The sequence below is a fragment of the Orbicella franksi genome, chromosome 12, assembly GCF_964199315.1.
Source record: "Orbicella franksi chromosome 12, jaOrbFran1.1, whole genome shotgun sequence".
Classification (NCBI taxonomy): Eukaryota; Metazoa; Cnidaria; class Anthozoa; order Scleractinia; family Merulinidae; genus Orbicella; species Orbicella franksi.
In genome coordinates, this window is record NC_138156.1 from 25,672,023 (window position 1) to 25,691,105 (window position 19,083).

General features: G+C 40.4%; 2 protein-coding genes across 3 annotated transcripts; one reads left to right on the forward strand and one right to left on the reverse strand.

The window, feature by feature from the left end:
- Positions 1–1,353: 1,353 nt before the first annotated feature.
- LOC145463102 (XK-related protein 8-like) lies at positions 1,354–5,074 on the reverse strand. Its single transcript, XM_081446815.1, has one exon. The coding sequence runs from the start codon at positions 4,405–4,407 to the stop codon at positions 3,250–3,252; it is 1,158 nt and encodes a 385-aa protein (XP_081302941.1). The 5' UTR covers positions 4,408–5,074; the 3' UTR covers positions 1,354–3,249.
- Positions 5,075–6,769: 1,695 nt separating this feature from the next.
- On the forward strand, positions 6,770–18,098 carry LOC145462598 (uncharacterized). Of its 2 annotated transcripts, XM_081446165.1 has the most exons (7): positions 6,770–7,175; positions 7,719–7,818; positions 9,897–10,266; positions 11,126–11,189; positions 13,888–14,038; positions 15,098–15,259; positions 16,413–18,098. In XM_081446165.1, exons 2-7 carry the CDS (start codon positions 7,752–7,754, stop codon positions 16,502–16,504), a joined length of 906 nt encoding a protein of 301 aa, XP_081302291.1. In that variant the 5' UTR covers positions 6,770–7,175; positions 7,719–7,751; the 3' UTR covers positions 16,505–18,098. The 2 variants fall into 2 exon arrangements, with proteins under 2 accessions (XP_081302291.1, XP_081302292.1); XM_081446166.1 differs by lacking the exon at positions 6,770–7,175 and having other exon boundaries at positions 7,421–7,818; positions 15,113–15,259; positions 16,413–18,092.
- Positions 18,099–19,083: the final 985 nt, after the last annotated feature.

A 19,083-nucleotide genomic window follows, 5' to 3' on the forward strand; every position in this document is an offset into this window, starting at 1 on the left:
TACGCCCCGTCCACACTACACCGGGGGAACTTGAAAACGCAGCTTTATTTCTACGGTTAGGCCAACCGTCCACACTAATCCGTGACAAAAACGGAGCTTTTAGAAAACGCTCTTCAAACCGAAGCGCCCGCCGATGCGTGTTTGTACAGTCAGTAAAACATGACAAGTTGGACTTCGCACTTTCGTGTGAAAACGTACATCGAACTCATATAATATTTCTAATTTTTAAATATGTTTAAGGTTGATAAATGTTTGAGAACATATTAAAAGCTTAGCGGAAAATATGTGAATACAGCAGAAATAATCAGCAAAGTCACGATGACCCTTTCTTTAATCAACTCAAACAACGATTTCGATTTTTTTGGCTGAGTTATCAAAACTCCTTGTCTATTTCATTTTCGCAGGATAAATTTTCACTACGTTAAAGAAACACACATGATGTTGGTAGCCTTTTGGCGTTGGTGAAAATTGTTGCAGCATCTTAGCACAAAAGACAACGAAAGAAATCTTTGTCAAGATTTGTTGACAATTGAAAACACCGACTCGGATTTGAAAGTGCACGCGCTGCACTATGCAAATGAGCTACTTAATGTACGCGTCAGACTTTCCTTTCAAAAACTCTTGCAAACTCGCCAAGCAAACAGAAACAAAAAGGAATTATCAAAAACATGGTTTGGTTATGATTAAGCATTGCTGGGGAAACTCAAAAATTAACTCGATATCAGAATAAAGAGTTTTCTTACATACTCAACTTTTCTTTACAGAACAAACGCAAATTCTTACTCGTACAGCTAGCGCGCAGATATTCATTCACAGCGCGAAATTGAAGTCTTGTTTTCGACCCTAAAAAGCTCACCTTTAGCATTAGTTCAGAGCATAAAACTACATATAAGAGCCCTGGTTCTTATTCCCTGCCATTGCTGTGAAAAATCTGCAAGAGAATCTCACCATTTGATCCGGCAACATGACAGCATCCACGCGAGAGCCCTCGACATGTCCGTGGATCCGCGCGAATATATGACGTCAGGATGGCGCAATTTGTTCTAAAAACAGAAAAATTGTCCCATATCATAGGTGCGCGCGGATCCCAAGACTTACGGTCTCCGTCCCTGGTTATGGCTCCTGGATTAACTTAATTCTTGGTGAGTAAATGAGCTTTTGTATCTCGTTTTATGAAGACTGTATTAACATATGGAAGTCTTAGTGTATTCTGGTCGCTCTTCCTCAATTCTAGTAATCACAGAAAGAGAATGGAGTGTAGGAATTGAGAAGCCGCCATGCATATGCCGTGTTTTTCATGCATAAGAACTATTAGTAGAATTCTACTAATATACGAACGCAAATGCTGTAATCTGATTGGCTGAGCCATTGAACACTATCAGCCATTATATTAGTGTGTAGTGGCTGGAGGTCGTCTAGGAAATGACGACTTTTTTTTTTCGTTTTTCCGAAGTTTTAGAGGACAATTTTGATTCAAATGGATAATTAAATTCCTGAGAAGTCTAAACGAAGGTCATTTACGGTTTCTTGGCTTTTAAAAAAGTTGAAATTATTGAAAGAACTGATGCACGCCCGCACACAACTTCAATCTGAGCGATCTTCTTCAGGCGCAAAGTTTAATAATACGTCAAAAAATAATTGGAAACCGCTATTTGAAGTACATTTTACTAAGAACTCTACTAAAACAATTAGATTATTCGCTCTCGGTTTCTATGAGGTGATAGTTTATGAGGCCGATAGGAATCTTGAGCTCATAATCTAATTGTTAAAGAGAGGGGAAAGAGCGCGGGCTCCTTTCACAAACAGCGGCTGTTGATTGAGCCTTGGTTTAGGACTGCAGAAATTTTATTTACCACGGGCCAATCCTGTAAGAAGACCAATTTGTTAATTAACGCAGCATAAATTGAAAGCATTAAAACTTTCCCCACCTCCAACATTCTACCTTTGAGCCTTGCTATCTCGAACTTTCCGCCCGCCATCTTGAAGTATTTTCCGTCTCCCTTAACTGGAGTTCACTGGTAGTGTTGATGTCTTTGGTGAACTAAAAGCGTAGGTGCTCAAAGTACTAGTGGGCTCTATTTTCAGCCGCTGCTCGGGAAACAAGCCCGCACTCCTCCTCCGAGCCTCGCGGGACGTGGGGGGAGGGGAGCGGAGACAAAGACCGGACGCGACAGAGAGGCGAATATCGAGCAGAGGCCCAGAAGGGACTCTTGTAACATCCAGAGTCCATCTGACAATTTGGAATAGACGACACCAAGGATTGTTATCATTGTTGAAACCATGTTTTGATTTCTTATACAACGGAAAGGGTTATAAAATTTAGTCATGTAGTTAAATCAAAACGCAGTGGACAGCTTATATATGAAGGCTAATTAGGCGTGATGTACTTAATAATCAACGAAAACTGAAGATCTATGTCTCTAGAGGCTGATGCTAGGCCTTAGCATGCCTTAGGTTTTTAAAGCAGAAAGCCTCAATAAAAGCGAAAGCTTCAAGTAAAGCGGTTAATTGCTGCTAATTAACGGGGCTTTTGTAAAGCTCGGAAAATTTCCGCATAATTAACTGGGTTTAGAACAGTCACATTAACACGTTCATAAGTTAACAAAATAAATAGTTTCAGCGCTCTTAGCTACGCACGTAGAGAGAGATGTTTATATCAATGAGATCACCGAATTAAGAAGCGAGTTTTTTTTCCTCACGTCTAAAACTATGAGCTACTCAAATTTCAAAACAATTTCTTCACATCTCTGAAAAAATAAAAGGTCAATATGTCAGACCTTTTGTCTATTGAAGAAATGGAGCACACAGATTGTCACGAGAGATGCGGAAATTTAGTTTTGAGACAGTCAGTTTATACATGAACCTGATTAGGTCTAAAGAAGAAATGGTAGGCATTATACTGACCTCGACAAAGAAGCCTTTTTTCATTTTTTGTAGCACTGCCTATTATGACTTTGTAGTTACTTATATTCCAATCATTAATGCAAGAAATCAAATACACACTTAAAAGAGTCTGAACCGACGCGACAGTGTTTTTGAAAACTTGATTTAAATTATTGTGCTCATCAAATATTTGTTGGAGAGGTCCAAGCAGTACGTTTTCGCAGCTCTAGTGTTTTTTAGAGAGTTCTAGGCAGTGATGATGACATTTTGTCCGCCAAAGTGACCGTTTTAAAACTCCAAAGCTCAAATTAATCGTTTCAAAAGTTGCAGATTGCAGTTCAATGTCACCAATAGATTCCACTTTCACTATTTTAAGACAATTGTCATAGGCCTTCGAAAAGTTTCGTTTTCAGTCGAGTATTCGTTAAAACAACAGCACCACGACATACACTTCAAAAATAGCCCTCCAACATTCCCAATCAGAACAATAACAAGGGCAGGAACACCAAACCGGTCATCTTCATGCGATGCCAAATAGTAAGCAGTTATCATGGCAATGTTCTCCACGGTGAAAAGTATGTGCCAAGAGATCGCTGATATATTTTGGACCGCCACGGTGAAAGGCGCACTGCCCCGGAGCTTTTTTAAATAGTAGGAGTTGTAAACGAATAAGTAGAAGGGAGAATACGCGAAAATGAATATAAACATGTCTTGCTTTCGTTTCGATCGCCACAGCCAGAATCCGATTAAATTGATTATAAGCCAATGGACAAAGAAAACAAGAAGAACCCACCACGGAAACAAACGGGTGAAAAAGATGATGGCCAGTGTCCGGGCAGCGATAGTTCCAGCATTGCTGAGGAAGATTAGCACACCGTGTGCAAACTTCATGCTGTAATTTGCAAATTCACGCAGAAATTCCATGGACGTGAACATCCAGACAAGCGAAAGGAAGGAAATCGGCGCGGAGATCCACTGGATAAGTGCAATTTTATCGCCGCTCTCTACGCCATGTAACATAACATAGACTTGTATTATCAGCTGCGGAGCACTCTCCAAAAGCCCTTCCATCATTTTCAAATTGAGCGTGTGAACGTACAGGTAGTAGAGGCGATCCTTCTCGACGAGCAGCCCATTCTTCGACTTCCAAAGCTCTTTGAAGCGACACACGCAAAAGAAGAACAGCTGAAGACTGTGTAACGGCGGACCCATGCACAAGCAGCTGAGAGTCACATTGATACCGGTGCTACGGAATATCACGTCAGGATTGGCGGTTGGCTCTAGCCGTTCGACATCGTCTGTGTCTTGTGCCCATGCACGGCTGGTAGTTGCAATGATCGACCAAACACACAGCACGGTGAGAGTGATCAGTGTTATGCTCAGACTCACTGCAAACCACTTTTGATGGCCGCGTTCTTTGTATTCCAGACTGGTTAGAATATCGGTAGTGGTGTCCGCTATTGTTAAAATAGCTTGGAAAAGGAACAGAAATGTGTGGTGCCACTTTAAATGCACTTCTGCCATTGCGAAGGCTTATTAATAAGGGAACATTTAGCTGCAGCAGGAAAACCTTGTCAGTCTGGAGGTTATCAGCGATTATTTATAGCACTTGAATTGGACAATGGAATATCGTGTCAAGCCCTCTGACGTAAATCAATTAGTCCATAACGGTCATCAATTGCAGGAATCGGGGAGGGACTATTAAGCCTGGTTCTCGTGTGCCTCCGACATACCTGGAACGGCCTGGGACACCGTTACGGCATATGTGAACATTTATCGCCGAATCATAATCTGTCCCAGGCAATGACCGCCGGCTTGCCTGCGAAGTTGAGCTGAGTTCAACTTCGCAGGCAAGCCGCCGGTTGTCGGCGATGAAAATATTTTATGTGAACATCATCTGCGGACGCAACGTACTCCAGTAAGACGATTCGATCCACATTTATAGGTGAAATGGTTGAAAAATTGCGCCAATTCGATTTGCATTTCGCGCAAATTTGAGTATGTCGGCGATCCATCGCAGGGGGACCCACTGGAACAGATCGCCGAAAGTTGTCAGTTGTAACCGGCGACTACGTCGCAGGTAGGTCGGCGGGATATAAGAACAAGGCTTAACACCTTGGAATGAAGAGAAACTGAAAACTTGTTGACCCAATGATTGAGGCCTTGTAAGAAAGTATGCCTTATGAGGAAAGTAAACCCTTTCACGTCAGAATTTCGGACCGAAAGGTCCGTAAGTAAGTACAGAGCAGGAATTTTCTCAGCTATTTAAAGATTAAACGTTCTTCGACATGTTCGAATTATTCATTCGACTGGAAGCCATGACCATGGCATTTTCAGATTTCTAGATTTCTATATCAGTTGGAAACGATATGCTCTGCATAGAGCGGGTGTTTTACAGAAATTTTAAAGATTTGACATTAAAATATTTTATCTCTGCAAGAGACTATGAACTCTTGATCTTGATTTAGTTCAGTAGAATGAAGGAACTAGGACCTTGCTCCCCCCATCCCCGTACCCCTCGTAGATGGGAACCACTAGACCCTCCCAGGGATACCATCCCCGGCCCTCCTCCCTTTGCATTACATTCAGTGCGCGAACAGTCTTGGCTTTGAAGAAAAAGAAGACAGAAAAGTAAACTTTCTGAGAACTGATCATGTCAGTTCAGTTGAAATGGTTTGTGGTAATACGATTCCCGTGTGGATGGGATGAGCGAGTGCACAAAATGAGGAACTACGAATATGACGCACAAGAAGGAGAGTTTATAATACAATAATTATAAGACAATCGGATAGAACGATCGATCTAAATTCGAATTAAGTTTGACGTTTGACCCGACGGTCGGGTTTTACCCATTCAGCTCCGTTTGGATCGACTCAAATTGCAATTTAGTTCGTCTTCGACGCTTGACCTGGGCTTAAGCTGAGTTAAACGTTCCAGCTTTCTGATCAGTATTCCGGCGTCCCATCATTCCTGAACATTCTTAATTTTGCAAGGTTTTTGCGGCTCGCAATCTGCCGCGACGTTTTCCTGTACACGACGATGTTCGTCTTTTGTTTGTACTTCCTTTGCTTTTTTTTTCTAAGAATATTTTGCTTCAGGGCAGAAGAGACAATTGCATTGCGTAAACAGGAAACAAGGGAGACAATTGCATTGCGTTAACAGTGGGCTTTAATAACTCATTCAGTGATCCATGGAAACTTCCCTTCAGCAATAGTTCCTTCATTCCGTCACCGATTTCGAGGAAATCGCGGATAGTTTGTCATTTCGTGGCCCTGTTTACACTCTTTTTTTATAAGGATATTGTTTTTCCTGCCGAGGCTGAATATTCTTAGACTGAAAATATTCTTGTGAATATTCTTGGATTATAGCGTATAACATTTCTGTTTCCGAATGTATTTGGTGTCTGGATGGTATTAAAGTAATTTTGTAGCCAGCCTGCAGGCATTTAAGCCTGACCTGACGCACATAACCTCTTGCACACACGGTTAGTGCTCTTCTTGTTGCTTTTTGGTTAGTTTTGCCGTTTAGAGAAAGGAAGAATTTTATTCGGTTTAGTTGGAAACGTATAACTGTATTGTGTCAACAAATTTTGTCAACACAAAATTACAGTTCTTTTGAAAATCTCAGCCTTGGGTTTATTCTTAAAGTATTCTTACTGATTTTGCAAATTTCAGCCTCAATATTCTTTTAAAACGTATTCTTATAAAAAGAAGAGTGTAGTTATTCATAGAAGATATTACGCAGCAGCGAAGATATGAACTTATTTTCTAGTGGTGAAAACAATATTTTACGAAAGAGTGCAGCGAGTGAATGAAAATTGACTTTTTCTCGTGAAGGATTCAGAGGGCGGCGTTTTAACAAAGAGGGTGGGGGGGGGGGGGGAGGGGAGTAAAAAGGTAGCGAAGAATGTTGGTCATTTTAACACCACCACAAGCAACGGCGATGCTTTCCGCTGTAAGCGGAGCGAGTTTGCCTTCTCCAGTCTCTTTGTTGCGTGTCTTTCAACAATATCAAACATGGTTTAGAGATTACAAATCCAGAATAGCGTGACTTTGTGACGTAACAAATATCACACGGTTGTCATAAGAGATCATGAATGAAACTGACATAAGCTTTACAACTTCAGTCATTTTGAGATAACTTACACTCATTTTATCAAGCTTTTAAAACTCAGGCTATGTTCGAACGTTTATCGACACCGTAGGTCTTTGGATAAAATAGTAATAGAAAAAAGAATCGCCGGCTTCTACAAGCAGTATATTACGTAGTTACTGAAGGCAAGTTAGTAGAAGGTAAAGACTGTTTAATTGTTTGTAGATAACCAGATATTTTCAGATCTGCTTGGTCTTTATTTCCCATATTTTGAAACACCTGGTCTACTAGCTGAGATGTGGAGACCTTTAAATTATCACCTAGGATTCTTCCTCGAGGTTTTCGACATCGTTGTCAATGTAACAGTGTTTAAAATTTATTCAGCGATCAATTTAATCTTGTTCGGTGTTTCAACAATTAGATGTTATTTGATTATTTAATGTTTCCTGCATGTCATAAATAATTAATCTTCGCACGGCAATTGGAGGCGAAAAGTATGTTTTAGAGTACAGATAGTAAGTCGAGCATATTTTGTCGCGAGGAACGGTTCCGCTCTGGTAACGATTTTGGCGTTGAACAAGGTTCAAAACGGCTGAAAGTTCAAAAGGGACACGTGCTAAATATGATATCGAGGCAGCCTGCGCTCTGTTTATTTCGAGTAGCTAAAGCGTCGTAGCACGCACAACTCCAATTTCACGTCCTTTCTATCGTAGTTTAAGTTGGTAAACCTTTATCGTTTACAGAGGGCTCATTTAGACGGCTCGTTCCTACGACTAATGGCTGGCTCGGTGTTAATGCTGGCTGCATTCCTGACAATCTACGCAAATATTGGTTTTGTTCGAGGTGAGTAAATTAGTATTTCCCGCAAGAAATCATTGTTTTGTGTAGAATTAGAAATCATGATCATAACAATCGCGTGTTTCTGATGTTTATATTTTTCGATTGTTGAGCGCGTTTCGATGTCATATGTCGAAGAAATCAGCAGCTGACATTCCTTGCTTTGTTTATGTTTTTAAAGCGGGTAATTTCACGCCTCTGTTATTTCACCGATCGTGTGGCTCGTCGCGTTCCCTTGACAAGCTTTCTCAGGCCTTTATCCACCCACACAAAATTATAAAGTTTTATCTCGACTGAGAGAATCAAAAGACAGGATGTTATATAAGATCACAGATGTGCATGTACAGACTACCAAATTGCTTTTCAAACTAATGCGGTTGTGGTGTCATGCATACAGCTGGCATTTTGTTTTGTATTGTTTTCGTTCTGCTCTGTTGTGATTTTCACTTATGACTATAGTACGCGTAACGTGACAATGATGGATACTGCATGTATATGTCGTGTCAAGGACACTATGTAACAAGAGCCAAGGAAGCGGAAATTTTTGCAGTGTTTATCCAGGCTCCAGAAGTTTTTTCTTGGCTAGATGTGAGCCGCGAAGTCGTTGTTACGACTTTCTCACTTCAGTAGCAGAAAGAACAGGATTTAATTATTGGACAAAGTGCACTACAAAGCGAGATGAAAATTTACCTCGGTTACTCAACATCCCCCCTCTGAGCTACTACCCCGCTAGACCTTACTGATAATTTAATAGACATTTTCCATTGAAATTCCCTTTCCCCTGGCCAAAAATGGTATTGGAATGCCCCATCTTAGGGTGATACTGCACGATCACGTATTACAACCCCCAAGACATAAATGGGAAAAAGAAGTAGTGGAAAAGAGAGAAAAGAATCACCGTCGAACGACAGCTTTCAGCTTCCACTGGGTCCAAAATAATTTTTTTTATATAACCTATATTTAGCTATAAAAGTGAATAAATTTTCACAAGGAAAAGGCGTTGTTTTTTGTTCCACAACAAATACAAAGAACGGTGCTGTTGGTTGATGTCTTGTGGAACGCTTCATTGTGACCTCGAGTGGTATTCAAGCATCGATCCCATTTCATTTATTTTGCCACCTGTCACCTCCTTGTTCATTTATTTTTTATCACTGTCATTATTATAATGATGATGGTGATGATGATGATGATGATGATGATGATGATGATGTAAATCCTTGGTGATGTAAGTCTTGCCCTTTTCACTTATTGTGCCAAGAGCTTAGGGCAGTCACAAGTCTGCTGGTTTAGTTGATGGATACAGTCCTCCTAAGGATATGTGAGCAGTTCCAAGGAGGACGATCTGTATCTCTGTTATTCCGATGTTGCCTGGGATCTTGCCAAGTATTACTATCATTATTATTGTAAATACTCTTTTTCTTTGGCCATTGTAGCTTAATAAGAAATAACAAGCAAACTGCAGTGATAAACATGACAATAAAACGCATGTTGGAAAACAAAATTCATTTAACTTGACATTTTGTATGTTTCAACATACATCTTCAGATGTGACCATTTAGAATAGAAGTAACTACTAAATTTTAAATTTAAGATAAGTAACTAATTAACAATAACAATGACAGAAGCTGAGAAAAATTTGCATATTATTATTGCATATTATTATTATTATTATTATTATTATTATTATTATTATTATTATTATTATTTGCTGTAGTGAACAGAATAAAATTGAGAAAAACAGAAAGAGGGGGGGGGGGGGCGGATAGAGAGAAAGTCTTAAAACAATTATATTAGATTCGGTTTTTGTGATATCCAGAATAATCAAGGTCTCGGTAAGGGTTATCAGCCTCAGCCTTCAGCTTTGGCTGATAACCCCTACCTCGACCTTGATTGTTCTGGATATCACGAAAGCCTCATCCAATAATTGTTTATAAATTGTAGACGGCTTCCTTCCTTTTTTCCCTTCACACCCTGCACTTTATATTCAGTCTCCTAAAATACGACTAACTTCGAGTCTGTCAATCGCTGATTAACGGGAACGAAGATTTCGTTAAATTTTCTGTAACTGTGATCTTGTTTTGCAGGGTTCAGCTTTCTAGAGAATCCCGTTTCATGCGAGCCCAGGCGGGTGGTGATGCCGCTTGACGCTCCTCGGCATCGTTACGTGCCTTACTTTATTGACGATGTCTACCGATGCAGTGGCGGCTGTGGCGGTATCTCCCCTGATACGTGGCAATGCGTCGTCAAAACTCAGAACAACGTCACTGGAGTTGTGTTGGAGCTAGCTACCAATGCCCAAAAATGGATCACGGTCGTAAATGACACGAGTTGTGAGTGCGCGTGCGTGACGAAGGCCGGAGACTGCTCCGAGAATGAAGAGTTTGTGGAGAGTAGATGCAGTTGTGAATGCAAATACCCGGATCAACCTCCGACCCCGTGCCCGGAGAGATTCAGGTCAGTTTGAACTCCTTATGTGCGTCAATCTTTTTTTACGAAAATAAGCTGAACGAAAGCGTGAGTGGTAACGAGGGACCGGTTCTAGGCGCGGTTCGGGCAACCACGCACCGTTTACAAGGGTCTTCATGATTCGCCAAACGAAACAATAGATATACAACACAAACAATGCCCCTAGCCCTAAAAACAAAAGAGGTGCAGATTAACAAGAACGAATCAAAATAGAAGTTTTAAAGAGGTGCAGGTCATCTGCGCGGTTCAAAGGCGAAGTGTGTGGTTGTCTTCCAAGAAACACGTTCAGTGATATTCCTTAATATGAAACAATCTGTCATTGGAACAGCAAACCTCTTCTAGAAATTTATAATACAGTTTGAATTCCTCACGAGCTCTGATTGCCTGAATAGCTTTGTTTGACCAAAGTATGAAACATGGAAAAGCATGCTTTATTGTTTCTCGCACGTTATCTATACAATAAAAAATAAATAAACGTAAAGAAGCCAAAACTATATCAAGACTCGACACATGACCATGTGTTATACTGTATTGATACTCCAGGAATTTTGTAACACGGGAAAAAGCATTCAAAACACATTCGTCTGCCCCTCTTTTTTTCTAAAATTATCTCGTACTTTCAACTGAACTTCTGTTGTGTTTTGTAACAGTCTATAAATAGCTCGTGCTTCGTTATTCTTAATATCTAGGAATAGTTGCAAAACTTTCTTAACGTTTCTCCGTCGACAACAACCTTTAAGAAAAGAAGTACTCACCACAATTGTACACTCACGCCTTCGTGAATTTGTTTCGTTATGTGGAGAGAAGTTGAAGATGTCACTCGCTGTTTTCTTTTTATTTCCCTTAGCTGGAATCCCTTTCGATGCGAGTGCGAATGCGCTGGACCAGTAGCATTTTGTCCCGCTGCAAAGGTATGGAGAATTTCAGATATGATTCCACGAATGAGACGATAACTGTGATTGGTCTAGAACAGGCAAATTTATCGTTAATTTTGAATTTGCACTACCGGGAAATTAATACAGGCACTTCGTATTTTTTTCAAAATAGCCGTTTTCACGATTACCATGCACCAACCAATAGCGTAGCTCCATCTTTCTGTATTCCTCGATTTGCTAGGACGAAGGGTTAACGCTCGAAACGTCAGCTTTCGAATCTCTTTACGGTGGCCAATTCACATTATCAACCCAGTTGATAAAACCAAATCTTTTCACGATTAGGTCGTCTCATTTGCCTTACAATATAATCCACCATGTAGGTGAGGAAATTTCGAGCAGTTTTCTCTAGTTTCTACCCGAAATTAATATTACCTCGCATCCTACTTTAGATTACATTGTAATGCAAATTAGTATAAATCTACTAACGTTCTATCACGAATGCCGTTCGCTGATTGACTACGCTACTCAGTATCTATTCTGTGATAGATAGTGAGTAGCGTAGCAGTGTGTGCTTGTTAACAAAATGACGGCCGCATCTTGGTGTTTCCGAAGTGTCTTTGAAGAGGATTTAGATAAAGTTTTGAACGACTAGTAGATTTATACTAAAACAATTAGATTATGAGCTCGAGATTTCTATCGCGTGATAGTTGACTCGGGTTGCGCCCTCGTCAACTATCACGCGATGGAAATCTAATTGTTTGATAGAAAAGTTAACTGTGAAAGGGGCTACCTAAAAGCTCGTGTAATTTAGAGATAATTTTCCAATATATTTTTTTTAATTATTTTTATTTATTTTTTATTTATTTATTTATTTTTTTACGAGAATAATACAGACCATTTTCGCTCTCAGAACCTTTGGCACAACTCCCTTATAAGAATCGATAACAGACCAATCTACAAAAAATGGCAGCAAAAAGGGATTAACAGGGTTTCGCATTTGATGAAAGATTCAGACACCTTCCTATCCTTTTCTGAATTCAAAGATCGGTATGGTATCACTGAAACAAATTATCTTGCTTTTTATGGGCTGTTATCCGCTTTAAAAAAAATCAAATACCCTTACACAATAATATTAATATACAATACGAAAGCTTTTATACGAAATTTATGAAAGCAAGTAAACCAAGCAGACAGGCCTATAAAAAAGTAATTGGTCTTAAACAAAGGTGTCCAACCAAGAGTCAAGAAAAATGGGCTACGGATTGTGCCTTTGAAGCCCATGAACCAATAGACTGGAGTGCGGCGTACCAGCTATCTTTTGAGTGTACAAAATCTATAAAACTAATTGTATTTCAATTCAAATTGCTGCATAGACGACTGGCGACTAATGATTTTCTTTAAAAAGTAGGAATAAAAGATAACGATCTCTGCAGTTTCTGCAAAACTGATAAGGAAAGCCTAATTCATCTTTTCCGGTCCTGTAGAGTTGTCTCTACCTTCTGGCAAAACTTTAAGGAGCTTCTTGTAAGCCAAAATCTTGTGTTGAGAACATACAACCTTTCTTTAAATATAGTCTTAGGCCTAAGGCCAGACAAATCAAAGAATAAACAGAAACTTAATTTTAATTTTCTTGTGGCGAGATATTATATATGGTCGTGTAGGACACGCAACTTGCAAAAAAAACATTTCTCTGTCTTTCTGGCATGTTACAACAGCCTCAAAACTGGAGCAGCGTCAAATGATAATCTTTAGAAATCTAAGTGGGTGATAATAATAATTAAGCGTATTTACCAACAAGCAACTGTATAAAAAAAAAAAAAAAAATGAAGAAAACCCTAAGGCTAACACTGTGCACGGATATTATTGTACTGTAGGTCAACCTTAACAAGTGTTGCACTTGTCAGTATTGTAAGTAACGTGTATTGTATGTAAGTAGTAAGTAGTCTTTTTAATTAATTAATTAATTAATTAATTAATTAATTGATTAATACAATGTAACTTATTGTAGTGTAAGTAATGTAAGTAATTGTATTGTTAGTAATTATCCAGTAAGTGATGTAGGTAATTGTCCCATAAGTAATGTAAGTAGTTGAACTGTAAAAAAAAAAAAAAAAAAAAAAAAAAATTTCCAATATTTCTTGTGGTACACGTGACACATAATCCTTTTCGTGCCCAAGTGGCACATAAGCTGTCACCAATGTGGTCAAATGCTGTCTGTCGGCTGCCCATCGTTGGATTTGGCTCCTGGTCCGGCCAACCGCTCTCAGTTCTTATTATAGTGTAAGTCATCAAATGCACTTGTCTTCATGCATACGATTAACTGTACCCAACGGGATAGTAAGGAAGGTATTATGTCTCTTTTCTCAGAGGCCACTCAGATCTCAACTCGGTTTTGTTCCCATTATTTACCACCAAAAAATTTCCACTCGCTGCAAATTTCCCCTCGTGCCCGCCATTTCGGGGTGTCCGACCTAATTTTTTTACTACCTTCACATATCAACTCCAGTGTTTACTCCCCAATCTTGACATAACCTTGCAAAATATTCGAATTTACTATACTCTCGTAGTTTCTTCCACTCTCTCTTTACCTTGATATGCTTGAAAGAGACAAGCGCATATTTAAATGCATTTATGAATGTTATGGTAGTGTATCAACTCCCTTATCAAGTGTCTTCCCTTGTTCTTCGTTCTCGTCAGTGTGTTTGTGCTAAATTCGACGTCTGAATTATTTTAGGAGTGGAGTCATCAAACATGTGGTTGTGTTTGCACTCAGTTTGCAGTGGAAATGTGCAAATCTGAGAAAAGGTTTCTCAACGCGACCTCTTGTGAATGTGAGGATCCAATAGTGAAACAAGTAGGGCCTGGAGTTACTGGCAAACGTACTGGTATGTAAAGGTGTCAAGAAACCCCAGAGGGAGGGGGCGGGGAGACGCGATGAACACGTGCGTGAATGCACGGCTTGCAGGTCTGCTCAGTTTATACTGCCCGTTGACAGGTCAGTGCACTGAACTGACACGGCCTGTTTGCTGTGATCTTGACTTGTTCGAAGTAGTTGTCTGTTTTGACCTGAGGGCTGGTGAATACTAACCAAGAAAACACGAGCGCGATTGGTCCTTTTTCTCACAGTCGCTCACTACCCTTGCACTATTAAGGGACAAAAGGGACGACCAAGAACAAGTGTGGAACTGATATTACTTCCGTCCAGTTGTGAAGAGGTTTAACACAGATTAAGCATAATGGCCTGGATACTGGCGAGGGGGGAATCTAGCACCTTGACTTATCTTGACCATTGCATCTTTGCCATAAGAAAAGAATTGAGGAGCTGTCCAAAACTTCACGATCAAGGGCATTCAAATATAATCCTGTTTTCACCCTACGTTCCATTAAGAGAGGATGAAGGGTGAGGGAGTTAAGCCCCCATCTTTTCAGAAATCCCTGAAAAGACCACAAATTTTCCAGTGCTGAGACACGAAGCATGTTCACGCGTGTACAACCCAAGCTGGGTCCACGCAACGCGCGTGGTGACATCCGCAGGAGAACTTGGTACCATGTCTAAAAATAACTTGAGAGGAATTACTAAGGCCGAGATGGAGGATCAACTCTCTTATACCCTTCACATTCTCTTAGTTTCACGTTGTACGAGGGACTGGAACAATCTCGTTTGCTTCGAGAGTGATCATTACAAATTTAAAACTTCACATAAGTTAACAGCTTCACTGTGTAACGTAATTAGCCAATGGTTATGTGCATGCGACAACATCTTTTGTAGGCTCGATTCCCAGCCGTTTTGGGAGTCCAGTTATGGTCCTTCGCCCAAACGAACGTGTTGTAGGGCAAGGTACGTTGGCTCACAAAACGGCTGGAAATCGAGCATACATCTTTTGCTGAATTGATTTTTTTTTTTTTTTAATGAAACGCCCTTCATGCGCTTGTTTATGCGCAAGCATTTTTGCACACAGCTGAAGAGACAAACTGGAAGCTGTTATCCGGAATACTAGCAGCCATTATCATTGTTCTCATTGTGGTCTATGACGTGTACCTGTATTTGAGACACGATGACGGAATGTTTCACTGGATGCTTGGCCATTGTCCTTGCCATCGTAAAGGTAAAATATTTTAAAAAGAAAAGGTTTTTGTTGTAGTTGATTGTTATTTAGTGCCTCATTACTTGCGTGATGATGCAGCCATGCCTCGGCAAGTTCAATTTTCGCGTTTTGGGGACGACAATTGATTCGAAAGGCAGCGCATTTCTTTAATTTTCCTGAGGAGGTGTTCCTCTTTAAATGCTTCTCGCGCCATGTGGCACTTGTAGGACCTGCTAATATGTTGTTGTTTATAGTGGTCAATGCGCTTAGCTACACGTAACTAGTTCACAGGCATGCCAGCTGAAAGAAACAAAGATATCAACTAAACATAATAGGCTTAAAAATCCCAACTGATCGAAGGCAGACGAGTTATAAGCATGACCGAGGAGTTGGTCAGAGCGGGACTTGAACCGGCGACCTCCAGATTTTCAAGTCCGGCGCCCTAACCACTCGGTCACGCTGCCTCCTCCAAACTTAGAGGAAGATTGTCGGCTCACCCGCTATACCGAAGTTAGCGAGAGAATGTGCAGAGAATCAGGCGAAAATAAAGTGTGACATGGATAAGAATGTGAATGTTTTTTACTTAGAACAAAGGAGAAATCATTCACTCATCGAATACAAAGACTCTATTTTGTCCCGCCTGCCGTTACGCGTTTTTGTGGGTCATTATTGTCCCCAGAATTTTAGTCAATCGCAAAAATCGAAAATCTTAAGACAAGCGAAAAAAATTGACACTAAACAGTTTGGTTTAGGCCGTCTTTAATTTAATATAGTAGTTTTTTTTTCCGGTTAATCGATTATTAACGAAGCATTCTATTTAGAATATATTACCGGTCTATACCTTGACTGCTTTACATATTTATATACCACAATAAGCATTTGTTTAAAATTAAAATGTTGTACCCCCCGAAAGAAAGGATGTCATTGTGACACCCCTATCCCCCCCCCCCTCCCACCCCCCATAACGGCCAGCTCTCTACAACGGTCACTTTTTTTCTAGTGTACCTCAAGGTGGCCGTTGTGGAGGGGTTCAACTGTGTTTTAGTTAAGTACTGAAGAGGTCTTAACGATTCGGCTGAAAATGGCGCACATGTAATATTAGCAGTTTAGAGGAACATTCACTTCACAGGTCTGCCTGTTTAGGGTGAGTTGCTCTCTATACTCCATCTTACAGGTGACCCAGGGAGCGCGAGTAATAATGGCACCACAGGTAGACCAAATGCAAATCAAGACCATAGCCCGTTTTTAGGCAATAATGAAAAGTAAACGGAATCTGAAGCCTCAGCATAACAACGATGTAAGACGTACATTCACGTCAAGTTGGCGCTGGACTGGTGCCGAGTTGCGCCACTAACCTACTGGCCACTGGAAGAGTGTTTTCGACAAGTTAAAGTGTTTAATGTAAAACTGAGTGCATATGTATGTTTAGAATCATAGGCGAACTTTAGGTAACCCTTCAGTGAGGGAAGTAGTTCATGTTAAGAGTTCTCCTGTCGATACTTGTGGTCTTTTGTATTGCCAAACTATTTAAAGCTCAGGCCCCCTTTACACTACGCCGGAGAAATTTGAAAACGGAGGTTTCACTATGAAAACGTGATGCATCAAAATTTTCCGTCCACAGTACGCCGGAGGAATTGAAAACCGCAACAATCACCGGTCATTTTGGATTTGTGTTTGTGGAAAACTAGTGCAGGGAAATCACGTGATTGTCGTGATGTCATCGTTTTCGAAAAGCTCCGTTTTCAATTTTTTTTTCGTCTACACGAAAACGAAAAGCCGGCGTTTTCAAATCTGTCCGGTTTGAAAAGCGCTTTTTAAAAGCTCCGTTTTCGTGCCGGATTAGTGACGGTGGAAGGTAGGCCTAAGCGTAGAAATAAAGCTGCGTTTTCAAATTGCTCCGGCGTAGTGGGTACAGGGGTTAAACCAGGCGTGAGCGCAGCGATCTTGAGGTGCATTTGAGCTCAATTTTACCCGCTCTCTTCAGTTGAGCGATGTCCGGGCTTTTTTTCTGTTCATAAGTGTCCGAGGTTGGACATTACGGGCTCATTTCCCGGAAAGCAGAGTGTTTTAGTCTAAAGATAGACTGTTCACAGCCCTCTATTTTCTCGTATTCTAAATCGATCTTTGAACGCGCGGATAAAATCGCGGAAGAACTGGGCGCCAGTGCAAAACAGGAGACTTGATGGGGTAGGGGGTGAGTACCGAGAAAGATATTCTTCGCCTGGCTCCCTTCGCTCGCCTCCCCACCCCCACCCCCATGTGCTTCGCGTTTGCTTCGCTCGTTTTTTCTTGCGGCGTGCGTTGAAAAGTATAGAGGCTGTGGACAGTCTAGTCTAAAGATTTAATTTTTACTTAGGTCTTTTCTACATACTACTTTATTGATTTATTACTAAAAAAAATTAGCAGAATCTTCAACTGTTTATTGAATTGACGATAGTGAAAAGAAAGCGAGGAAACCAAGTGTCATTCGTAGACCGTAGATAGCGCAGTCTTTTGATTGGTACAAAAACAAACAAACAAAAAAAATGTGACGAAAGCAACGTCAAAATATGTACTTTCATGAAGAAAGGTGTAAGTATTGTAACTGTTAGTGCGTGTGTTGTTAAACAACTTTCCATAAACAGGTTATTTTATATATTATAAGAAAAGTGAACGAATGTAACAAACCCATGTTGCGTTCTTATTGTAGAAAGAACAAACTCTAACCATACGAGGGCATTAAAAGTACAAGGTCTGAAGTCTGTGGTTGTGCTTGAACGCCGTGCGTCATTAAATCTCGCATGTTCACAATATGCGGAAAAGCCGCTTGCAAACGGCTTTCCCGTACTCTGGGACGTGCTGCTGCTTGGGTATTTTGAGCGTAAATTGGGTTCCGGCTGCATAAGTCTTTCCATCAATTGGTCTGAGAGTGTGGAATCTGGGTGAGCCAATCAGAAGGTTGTGGTTATAGAACGTTTTCTCGTCTCGTCACTCGATCTTTTCTAACGCTTGGAATAAAATTTCTGGATTACTTTTCCTAATTGGGAACACTGTAGATCGAGAAACAAACTGTTGTAAATAGAACTGAAAACTTCCAGCTGGGAGGAAGCGGACCAGTTGGCTATTTTCAAGACATGAGGTATGGAGGAGATGCCTTGATTCGTGACACCGGACACAAATCCAGTTAGCGGCAGGGTGGCGGATTTGAACCCGGGAATCCAGCGCCTTTTAACTACCAGGCCGCGCCCCCTTCCTTATCAGCGAATAGACCACGACGAGAGACCGAGGCCATATAAGATTCGCGATCTCCTAAGAACATGTTGAGTATTACTGATTAGAAATAGAATCAGCTCAATTCAAGATGAGACTTATCATAATAAATAAATTTAAATCATAAATATAGAAATGCAAATGCAAATAGAACTGAGACCCCTTTAGGCTAATAAGATCAAGACATATCATCATCAATGTTTTTCCTTCCTGATTATCATTCGCTGAGAAAAAAATTAAAATAACAGGAAGTTAAAAATAAAACATACAAAGGAACAAACATGTCACAATGTTCCTTTTCCATCAAAGGCAAGGCTGCATTGAATAATCAAATTGATTTTTAAAATAGAGACTGCAATTAGCGTCTCCTTTTCTTTCTGAAAACATTTTCGGAAAAGTTAATTTTAAAGTAGGGTAGAGCTTGATCAGAGGTATAACAACATGCGGGATTGGCTCGGGAAAACGAAACCCGATTAGTTGGGCTTGTTCTGATGAGGTAGAACGGTCTTCATAGAGTTTGGAAACGTGGCCAGTATTGCGCGCACATAACTGGCCATAACTAGTTTCGATGGGGAACCATAACCCGCTCCGTTGAA